Source organism: Spinacia oleracea, chromosome 6 (genome assembly GCF_020520425.1).
Source record: "Spinacia oleracea cultivar Varoflay chromosome 6, BTI_SOV_V1, whole genome shotgun sequence".
NCBI classification, from domain to species: domain Eukaryota; kingdom Viridiplantae; phylum Streptophyta; class Magnoliopsida; order Caryophyllales; family Amaranthaceae; genus Spinacia; species Spinacia oleracea.
The window spans coordinates 144,353,112-144,364,067 of NC_079492.1; the positions used below are offsets into that span (position 1 = coordinate 144,353,112).

At 33.8% G+C, this 10,956-nt stretch overlaps 2 protein-coding genes across 2 annotated transcripts; one reads left to right on the forward strand and one right to left on the reverse strand.

The window, feature by feature from the left end:
- Nucleotides 1-4,474, forward strand: LOC110786390 (F-box protein SKIP8). The gene is made up of 3 exons (XM_021990938.2): nucleotides 1-812; nucleotides 3,189-3,385; nucleotides 4,041-4,474. Exons 1-3 carry the CDS (start codon nucleotides 345-347, stop codon nucleotides 4,300-4,302), a joined length of 927 nt encoding a protein of 308 aa, XP_021846630.2. The 5' UTR covers nucleotides 1-344; the 3' UTR covers nucleotides 4,303-4,474.
- Nucleotides 4,475-6,892: 2,418 nt separating this feature from the next.
- LOC110786389 (1-aminocyclopropane-1-carboxylate oxidase homolog 1) lies at nucleotides 6,893-10,956 on the reverse strand. Its single transcript, XM_021990937.2, has 3 exons — nucleotides 10,335-10,956; nucleotides 8,367-8,688; nucleotides 6,893-7,463 (listed from the first exon to the last, which is right to left on the reverse strand). The coding sequence occupies exons 1-3, from the start codon at nucleotides 10,895-10,897 to the stop codon at nucleotides 7,203-7,205; spliced, it is 1,146 nt and encodes a 381-aa protein (XP_021846629.1). The 5' UTR covers nucleotides 10,898-10,956; the 3' UTR covers nucleotides 6,893-7,202.

Consider the following 10,956-nt stretch of genomic DNA (forward strand, 5'->3'; position numbering starts at 1 on the left):
ATCAAAACTGATTTTTGCCAATAAATTGCAATACGACGAGTTTGAAAGCTTTAAAATCTAACTCCTCAAATAGTAAAAATTAAACAAAAAAGATTGTCAGTTACAAAACTCACACAAAACTTCCATCCTCCTCTTTCTCTCTCCTCTGCAAATTCCATTGAAGAGGGGAATTCTAGGGTTTATGCGTCACCTACAGTGAAATCAATTCTACTTTAATTAATCGAGTTAGGGAGAAAATTGACGCAATTCCACTTAACATCGTCGCAAAAAATTGACGAATTTTCCCCCAATTTCAGTTTCTTCTAGGGTTTTTTCATGTACATTGGAGCTTTAATGTCGTATGAATGGAGATTATTCTATCATCCTTCTTTCCATCGTACTCCTTCATTGTAGCCTTCGCCGCAACCGTACTTTGCTTTATTTTCGCTGTCTTCGCCGTTCGATTTTCTTCCCCCGCCGTGTTTTCGTCGTTGAAAGGTGGTGGTAAAGTACCGAATTTCAAGAAGGAAAGAGAATCAGAAGATACTAGTGGTATTAGTAGTGGTAGTTTTAATAGTAGTTGTTCCTGCAACGGCAGCGTTTTGAGCGCGGATTGTACGCCGGTGACGGAGAACGGTGGTGAAATGCCGGCGTTAGTTTCGGCGGCGGAGAAGCAGACAGGCGCTTCGATGATGGAGATGTTGGTGCCGGAGATTACTACTCATGCGCTCAGTTATTTGGATTATCCTAGCCTTTGCCGTCTCTCGATGACCAATTCATTGATGCGAAAGGCCGCTAATGATGATAATGCCTGGAAAGCTCTTTACCATAAGGTACAATTTATTTCTTTGTTATTGTAAAGTCTACTTTCTTTGTGATTGTTTTTATTTATTGCAATATTTTGGTATTTGGTGATTTTATTTGAATGACATTGTTGTTAACTGTGTACTGAACCCTTATTTCGTTTTGCTGATTGATGAATAATACTGGAAAAACTTAGTGGAAATTTTTGGTTAGGGTGGTGACATGTATGGTGAATCATTAGAATTTGACAGGTCAAGGCCATAAATCTTTGAATTTTAGGGTTCCGATTGTTATTTTTCTTGATGCGATACGATGATTTTCACGTGATTTAAGGTCTAATTGTAGTATTGCTGTGTCGCATCATTTGAGTGTCTGAGGGGTTGGATTTAGGTGCAGGTTTTTCCCAGAGTGTCTGTATATCTTGTTGGGTGTGTTCTCTGTTTCTGTTTATGGGTGTTGTAGTTTCACAGGGAACTATATGCCGTAAGCTTTTACCATGGATGCTGGCATCATTGACTGGTTAACGGTGCCTATCACATTTTTCGTTTTGCTGAATTATACTGCCCCTCTTTTCCGTCTATCTTGATTATGGTCCCTGGATAGCTTGTTGATACTTGGGTGCTTTTGTTTGGAGTTTGGACCCCTTTCTTTGATCCTCTTTATGAATGAGGATTTTTGACGGATTTTATAGCAATTTCTTGCAGTTTAGTGTCTTGCTTGATTAAATTTATGGACTGAGATGGTATAGTTCAATTTTGTCATTGTAGCTACCGTGCTGCTAACTCTTGCTGTTCTCATTCCCTACTTCTGAATTGTGCTCTTGGTTGGTTAGTCGTGTTGAATCAGTAAGAACGGTTTGCTTTCCTATTATATTTGGACAAAGTTTTGTCAGATATATCTGAACTACTAAGTAACTGACCCAGTTATAGCACTTTGTTGGAGCTTTTAGTTGCAGATGATAAAAACTTTTTTATTGGATATGGATCCTCGACTATTTCTGTAAATGCTTGTTACCAACTGCTTTGTCCACATATGTTGTTTTAGTTATTTGACAATTGGTTGAACTACTAAGTACTAACTGACCTTGGTATATTGTTGATTACTTCTGCATAGACTGAAAATGGAAGGAAACATTATGGGTTTGAGATATTCCTTGCAGCTAGCTATCTTATTTATTTAATGTTACTTCATGATTCTTTAATGCTACTTTATGTTTGAGATTTTTTCTCTTCCCATGATCCCCCATCTTTCACTCAAAGGCTTTTGGTCTAACATGATCCATTGTGCAAATAATTCGAAGCTTAAATGAGGTATATTGATTACTTGATTGCCTTTTAAGTTTCCCATGTCATGCATATGGTCATGTAGATGTTGGCCCTATTTCTATTGTTGTTTTTATCATCCAAACCTATTAAGCTAATCATGATTACTACTTAACTATAACTTGTATCTGATGTCAACGGATTACAATTACCCTCAGGGTTCCACTAATACTTTTTTCAGACAATGCATAAAATTTCATATTCAGGACATATGTCATCTAACGGTCGGTTTGTAGCATCTTGTAATATTTCATTGAAGGTTAAAACTATATGACTTTTATGTTATCCAAGGGTCGGTTTGTGGCATCTTGTAATATTTTTGTTTTTCCATTGGACTAGAAGATGGATACTGTTCCATTCTCTTTTTTATTTATTAGAAGGCCTTTTGTCTATTGTGATGCTAAGTTGCTAATCATTCCATAACGGAAGGATAAAAGTAAAAAGAGTATTGAACTCATTAATTATGGTCGTAAGTATAGATGACATGGAATTAAAATGTCAGTTAGTCAGTATGAAGAAGGATTGCCTGAAACTGAATTTGTGGTACGTGGAACGGTTACAGGATTTCAATTCGCTACCTATTTATAAAATTTATCCTTCTGTGTTACAATACCAATTCACATTCATTACTTATGTTTTGGATTTAGTTGGGGGGGAGGGGTATAGTAAATTAGGTGCGGGATTTCACATTTAAAACAATGAAGAACAACACTCACTGGGGGAGGTGGCTTTCATAGATGAATTGGTGTATGATATGGAAAATTAGGAGTCAGTCTGCTTTTGGGGTTTTAAATGTTTGATTTTTGTCTTTGTGATGAATCACTATCATGGTACAAAAATTGGATTTGTGTGCATGTATTAATGCTTCTTTGAACTTACGCCTAGACCTAGGAAAGATATAGAGTGTTGTAGTTGATTTTTATGTTTAACTGTAAGTAATTTCCCTGCTCTTTAAAATGGATGCCTTATTTCAGCTTATGCATCGTTTATTTAATATCTATTGCATTTTGTGGTTTCTCAGACTATGGACTATTCCTATTCTAATTTCTGCATGCTTCAATTTACTTCCATTGTTTTTTCTAGGATTTTACTGTGGAACAAGATAGTGTCAGACCAGCTGATGGTTGGAAGGCTTACTATGCAGCTACAAGAGCAATTGTGAATATTAATGCAGAATTTTTTAGCATTCTCAGGGAAAGATCACTTCCAGCAATGAGTCGTTTCTGGCGTAATGCAGACTATGTGAAGTGCATTCATGCTTCAGGGGAGCTTTTTACTGGGTATGATGCCTTGTTTTTCTGTTAATTGTAATTTTGATGCATGTGGTATAGGTGCATTTGGTGTTATATTCCTACTTTACACTTTTGCGTGTTCCTTTGGAACTATTAATCTGTGACCTGATGCTTTATTTCATTGTTCTTTGAAAAATAATACTTCAAATGAATTTAATTTGATGTGGGATAAGGATAAAGATCACAATCTCTGAATCACTGTTTAAATTGCTCCCATGGATTATTTTGCCCAGACACAATGTTTGTCTTTCACTCTTTTTGTCATTAATGTTGAAGTACTGTGAACTTTATATCAGTAAATGAATTTAATATCATTGTAGTGGAGTGCAGCTTTATGGAAACCTTCCTTTAGATTATACGAAGTACGTAGTATATCCTATACTTACATGACTTATTGACCCTGTGAACATCATATCTGTCGGTGAAGTTGATCCACGAGTTTTTGTTTTTTGATCTGCTGTTTTGTGTTGTTAAAAGTAACTCCCAGTTCTGCATTAAGTTCATCTGTGCTGTCCTTTGTGTAAACATTGAGTTAAATAAATAGTTTATTACTGGAATTTATTACTCCAGTACTACTTTAAAATGAAAATTACAAAGGTGGCTTTACCACATGAGCTGATTCCCATGTTTTTTCTCCTGCCAGATATAATGCAGTAATGGAGAGTTGGCAAATAGCATTTAACTGGGAGCAACTAGCAGATGGTTTTCAAGTTCGTGACGTGCGAGCTAGGGTCCTGACTGGTATGGCTTGGCTTACCATGAAAGTCTATGCTGAGATGAACGCGGGGCCATATAACGTGACCAATGTGTTTGAGCATCACGATGGGAGGTGGTACATGGTCCATCATCACCACTCTGAGATGCTGGTTGATGAAGATGTTGATCAACAGATTGGGCATGCATAACCCAAAGTAGAGAGAGAGGTGCTAATAACTATGAACATAGTAGTCAATGGGGGATAAAAGATTAAAAAAAAAATTAGTACAGAATTATTTGTCCTTCAGTGAGAAATCAGTTGGGAATAGAAATTGTGGTTAAACATTTTGAATTGATCCAATGTATTTCTTATTATTATTACCCTCAGTTTTGGCTGCTGTTTCATGAGAAGTGGCATGGCAGTCTCTGAAAATGTCTTATATCTTTGCCCCTTCCATTTCTGTTCATTTACTCTCTTGATTATCCTGTTGATTTGTTGACATTTCATGTCAGAAATTAGATAACAGGTTCCAGTTTGAATCCACCTTGTGAATTCATTAATGTTGACAGCTTTATAGTTAATCTTTTGGGTGATGCTATTGATATTGCAAGCTTGTCTTCCAAGTTCTCGATATATGAGCGACACTTCCCCGATTAAGGTAAACATAATACCAATCAATATTCTACCTCAATTTTCTATGAGCGACACTTCACTGACTATGGTAAACATAATATCAATCAATTTTCTAAGAGATACCTTTATGTCCTTAAGAGTGGGCTAAGAGTCCTTACTATTGATGCAACAAATTCACATAAAGTACCAAAATCATATTAAAATTGAAAAATTGCTTTAAATAATCCAACCTTTCGACCATTTTCTGTTAATAATCCAACCTACGGATTATAATCTAATAATCCAACCTTTGCCCCTATTAACTTTTATTGAACCCATGTGACTTAAAACCGGCTAAAAATGTTAGATTATTTAAAGTAATTTTTCCTATTAAAATTTAAATTCACAATTAAAACAATTTTTAACCTTTTTATTATCCTTTTTATGCAAGAGGTTTTTTTTTAAAATAAATAAATTATTTTACTTTTTATCCTCTAAACATACTAAACAAAATAAAGCATAATATTAAGACCAATTGAAAAGTTCCCAATTGATTTCTGAATACCTTATTATTTCTAGATATCCAAAGTGTCCATAGACTGGCTATAAAGAAATTCAATCTATGATCCTTTTTCCAATCCAAGCTTATAAAAATTTGGATAAAATAGAGCATCTATTCTTTAAAAGAAACGTTTTCATTAGAATTTGAGTGGATTCCCAAAGATCCACCCCTCCATACATGTTGTGCAAGAGGTTATAAACGAAAAACATGTTGTATGTCTTCTTCTCGAAAACCACAAGTGTCGCAAACTGAGTTAATCAGAACTAGTTTTTGTTGTTGGGATAATAGGATATCGTTCCAGGACATGAGAAAATTTGCAACTTTGTCAATCATGAAATGGAAATGAGAAGACTTCTTCCCCATAATATTACTTCCATTGTAATCTAAGTTGTACCAATATGTAAAAATTATATATATAAAAAATTGGTAGCATTTTGTACGTACTTATTAGTACGACTCCAACAAAATGCTACATGACTATGTTCATATAAAGTATTACTCCGTAATAATCACAAAAAAGCAGAAGAATAGGGTGTGTGAATATAATAGCGTAAAAATAAAAAAAATCGCATATAAAGTTTGAGGAATTACGTAGTAGATGCATACGATTACACAATTTTCCCTCACGTGTAAGGAATTTTTTTTTTTTTTTTAAGTAGTAAAATATTACCATCAACGGAAATGATACTTATCGAATTTGGTTGTTAAAATATACTTCGTATAAAATTATGACGGTGATAATTATTGAACTTAGTTGCTAATACAGAGTACTATAGCTGGTAATTTTTTTGAACACTCTTATTCATATATATTCGATCGATTTTATAATTTATTTAAAATCCTAAGTATCTAAGTACAAATCAGAAGACAACTTTAATGGATTATAAAAATAGTACTACATGCGGGTATTATGGCTTAATTTTTATAAAAAAATATATGTAAAAAATATTCCGCCATTTAGAGCAACTCCAATGGTGGGCTACAAGGTGATGTAGCTAAATTAGCCACATCATATTTCTAGCTACAATTAATTTAAGCTATAAACTTTCACATTGGTGGGCTACAATCTCTTGTAGCTCCTATAATATTTAATTCATATATTTCCCCTTTTATTTTTTTGAGCTACCTGCCCAAAATAGCTACAATGTTTTAGTAGCTGCTGATGTCATTATTGCAACAACGGTGGGCTACCTGCTCATATATTCTTTTTATTCGTGAGCAGGTCTATTTTCCAACCATTGGAGTTGCTCTTATATAATCTATTTTTTTTTTTTGAGGAAAATAGAATAAAATCTTTTAATAAGGTGAAAGTTAACAAATAACTATAGAATGAATTAATTTTTTTTTTTACATGTATAAGAACTCTACCTTGTATCTAAACCATACATTTTAAAATCAATTGCTCATATTGATGAGAAAAAATAGGGGGAATTTTGGAAAGATAATATCTAAACCATTGATTTTTTATTCAATGGTTGATATGCTCAAACTCTACATTGTAGAGTTATTTTAGAACTCTAGAGGATCCAAAATCAATAAGTGACATTTATCATTACCACATTGATTTCATCTATTTTAGGATATTATATTACTATATAGATGAGTCGAAGAGATTTAAAAGATATTAGGACCGAATACAAATAGAATTATTCATAGAAGTCACAAGAACGGATATTACATTTTAATTTTATATTTCGACAAGAATACTAGAGAAGCACAAAAAACAACAGAAAACTGGAAAAGAAAAAATAAAACTAAAAACGAAGCTTAATAAATACTAGTACCATAAAACAATCTAATACATTTGTAATGTGAAGAGAATGACTAAGTCATCTATCTTCATTTCATTATTATTTGACTCAACTTAATTCGGAGAAAGTAGACGCGTAATTAAAAATTCATGATTTTAATTAATTAATTAATTAATTAATTAATTAATTAGCGAGTTTGAAATGGTCTAGAGCAGGCTTGACACCGTAATCTTGGCCAGTAGAGTGGTAATGAGCAATATATTCACCGGTGGTGGTTGGCCTATAAATTGCGGGGTTTTCCGGCGACAATAATTCCTTAATTGGTGCAAGGATTCTTGGGTTATTCGTTTTTGGCCTGAAAAAACACGGCACAGAAATTCTTGGGCCCACCTTCTTGGATTGCACCCTGTGTATTACACTCTTGTACTTGTCATTGCTAATCAGCTGCATCCATCAACATTATTTATCACATTAGTTAATTCTCACTAATCACTTCAGATCAAATCATATTATTATTATATCAAACGCTAACAAAGTCAATCAAAATACAAAAAATTATTGAGAATCCGAGATACAATTTGAGTCTCCCACTCCTCTGATTATAGCAAAGCCCATTCTGTTAAAGATATGAGCAGTAGCACGAGCCCTAATGTCTTGGGTCTTAGAAAAATTATGAACTCGTTACAGCAAATCAACAATATCCTTATCCAGTTCTCTCAGAGAAGAAAAAGAAAAAGGTAAAAAACCATAACAGATCATGTTCCCCCAGCTGCATTATTATTATTACTAGCCTTATATGCACGCGATGCGTGCGAATATAAGAAATCGATTTGTGATATTACATTTAATCTTGAAATAATATGTAGAAAATGTAATATAAATGCGATGTGTGCGAATATAAGAAACATATAAGTTAGATAGAGCCGAACGCATATAAACAGATTGATTAAAATTATAAGAATTAATTAAGGGGCTAGATTGATTAAAAAATTTCTTTGGGCTTTTCATATTGGGTAGGTTATCATTATATTCTCTATTCTATAAGTGGAGAGGGTATTTTAGTAATCCAAAGGGACACTAAAATTGGATTTACTAAAATAACCTCAACTCTTCACCTATATGGCTATATAATAGAGATTGTTATTATTATTATTATTATTATTATTATTATTATTATTATTATTATTATGTCTAAATCGGAATTAGTATAATCAAATCATGTTCAGATCATAATTAATCTGTACTGATGATATTCATATCCGAACCGATCTATACATATCATGTTCAGATCAAAATCGATCTATATAGATCATGTTCAGATCAGAACAGATGTCCAAATCGACTTGCCTGTAGGAGATCGCCGGTATTAATGATCACGGCACCAGGAATGTGGGGGATATCATGCCATTGATTATCATGAAGTACTTGGAGACCACCAATTTCATCTTGGAGAAGCAGAGTTACGATATCATTATCCGCGTGTTGGTTAATGCCTATGGCTAACTCTGGTTGCGGGCATGGTGGATAATAGTGAGTTAAATGCAAAAACTCTTGACAACAATCCATGTCTTTCAGGTAATTTGACTCTACTCCCATGGCCTCTGATATTAGCTCAAGGAATGTCAATGCTACTTTCTTCATGTGTTTTGCATACTCTATCGTTATTTCCCTGCAATTAATTAATTAAACCCATATTAATAACATGCATGCATGCCTAAATCACAACTACTTTATCCGTTCTATAAATATCGCACTATTATTGACTCTTACTCCTCTAACACATTACTTTGACTCTTAATATTTCAAATCGTGTTTAAGTATAAATTATATAAAAAAAATTATTTAGAAAATATATATCGATACGAATCTAGCATGACCCCACATGTAGGGGTGTTCATTGGTCCAAACCCGGACCAGACCCATCTGGACCAGGACCGAAATTTTGGTAACTCAAAACCCGATGACCGGACCTATTATGCTTGGACTAAACCCGGATCGGGCCGAAAAAATCGGTCCGAAACCCGGACCAGACCGGTTTGGACCGTTTGTAGACCTATTTCTATATATTTTTTTATAAAAATTATGGTAAAAAAGAAAAATATATATAAAAAAAACTATTTGTTTGAGGCCTTTCTTTGAAGCTAAAATAAAATATATCACAATAAAGTAATATTTACAACATATTAAATGAGAGAATTAAATTTTTAAATAGGTTATATTATACTCCCTCCATTCCTAAATGATCTTCCTATTTGGTGTTTGGGGTGGAAAATAAGAAAATGGAATCTTGTAATGATTGCGTGTAAGAGTAATGATTGGGTGTAAGAGAAAATAATAAATAAATGAAGAAAAGTACTCCCTCCGTCTCTTTTTGTTCTTTACGTTTGGTATTTTGCACGTTTATTAACGACTAATTAATGTGCATTGAGATTACTCTATTTTTTTTTATTTAAACAAGGAAAATTACGTTTATTTATAATATTTTCACTTTTATCAAAATTCTGATATTGGGAATATGAGAAAAAATTAATGTCCTACTAGAAAGGTGTGAGAAATTAAATAACCTAATGAATTTAATTGGTTAAATAATCATTTGACACAAATATTGATAAAATATTAAAGCATTTATGTGATGATATAAAAGGAAATGTAAAGAACATTTTGAAACACCCAAAAAGGAAAACGTAAAAAACAAAAAGAGACGGAGGGAGTAATAAAGAAATGAAGGAGAGAGAAGATATTTTTATTAAAGTAATAAAAAATCATAAAAGTGAGGTTGGGTGGGTGAATGGGGAAATGCGAATGAATTAAATAAGGGATGGTGGGGAAATTTATAGTAAAAAGTCATGTCCAAAAATAGAAACAGGAAGATCAAATAGGAACGACATTTATAGAAACAAGAAGATAAAAAAGGAATGGAAGGAGTATTTTATTAAGGAAAAATCGGTCCGGTCCAAAATTGGATTTTGGACCGGATAGGACCGGCTCGAAGACCGGAAATTAATATTTCTCGATCCGAACACCGAACCGATTGCCTTCGGTCCTGTCCGGTCCGATCCACTTTTTTGGTCCAGATCAATTTTTGCACACCCCTACCCATATGACTACAACTTTCTTACGTATGAATCACAAAAAAAAGCCAAAGTCGTAGTGTGTATAGTGTAAAAATAAAATGGTGCGATATTTTCGAAACGAAGTAAGTATATATATATATATATATATATATATATATATATATATGTGAATACTGTGAAAAGTCAAAACGTGTCAACTAAAACGAAAAAATGAAACAAGTATATATATATATATATGTACCTGCATGTCTCAGGAAAATCCTGAGGATCTGGCATTGGCTCCATTCCAGCAATAGTAGTATCCCTCCAATTAGTGACTTTTCCAGTATACAAATACATGTTGGAAGTATAAGAAAACTTCCTACCTGAATTAACACCACGCACCATGTAATATTCCTTCTTACTCTCAACATCCAACTCATGGAACCTCTTAGCACCATTAATCATCTCATCTAAAACATGAGTTGGAACACCATGGTTCACCGCTTGAAAGAATCCCCATTTTTCACACGCTTCCGATACCGCCTTCATAACCTCCCGTCTCTTCTCTAAGTCGCCACCGTCTTCCACCACACCGGAGAGGTCTATCACCGGAATGTTGACGTGTGGGTTGTCGGAGGTGGTGTAGACCACCTCCGACTCACGTGATGGAGCGGTTGCTTCTTGGTTGACAAATATTCGAGGTAAGGTGGTGACACCAGCATCAACGAGGCCTTTAACCCCGAGTTTTGACTCATCAAAAGCTTTTAAATCACCCTTGCGGTCATACTCAATCTCACTACTACTTTTTGAGCTAGATACCATTTTTTCTTTCTTAAATAGTTATTTTATTATCTAAGAAATTATTTATTTTGAGTAATATT

Coding starts and splice junctions, on each gene's coding strand:
- LOC110786389 (XM_021990937.2), bottom strand. CDS start 10,897: ATGGTATCTAGCTCAAAAAGTAGTAGTGAGATTGAGTATGACCGCAAG. Junction 8,689..10,334: donor GATTTTCCTGAGACATGCAG/GTACATATATAT, acceptor AATTAATTGCAG/GGAAATAACGATAGAGTATG. Junction 7,464..8,366: donor ATACCGGCGATCTCCTACAG/GCAAGTCGATTT, acceptor TGATGGATGCAG/CTGATTAGCAATGACAAGTA.
- LOC110786390 (XM_021990938.2), top strand. CDS start 345: ATGGAGATTATTCTATCATCCTTCTTTCCATCGTACTCCTTCATTGTA. Junction 813..3,188: donor GGAAAGCTCTTTACCATAAG/GTACAATTTATT, acceptor TGTTTTTTCTAG/GATTTTACTGTGGAACAAGA. Junction 3,386..4,040: donor TCAGGGGAGCTTTTTACTGG/GTATGATGCCTT, acceptor TTCTCCTGCCAG/ATATAATGCAGTAATGGAGA.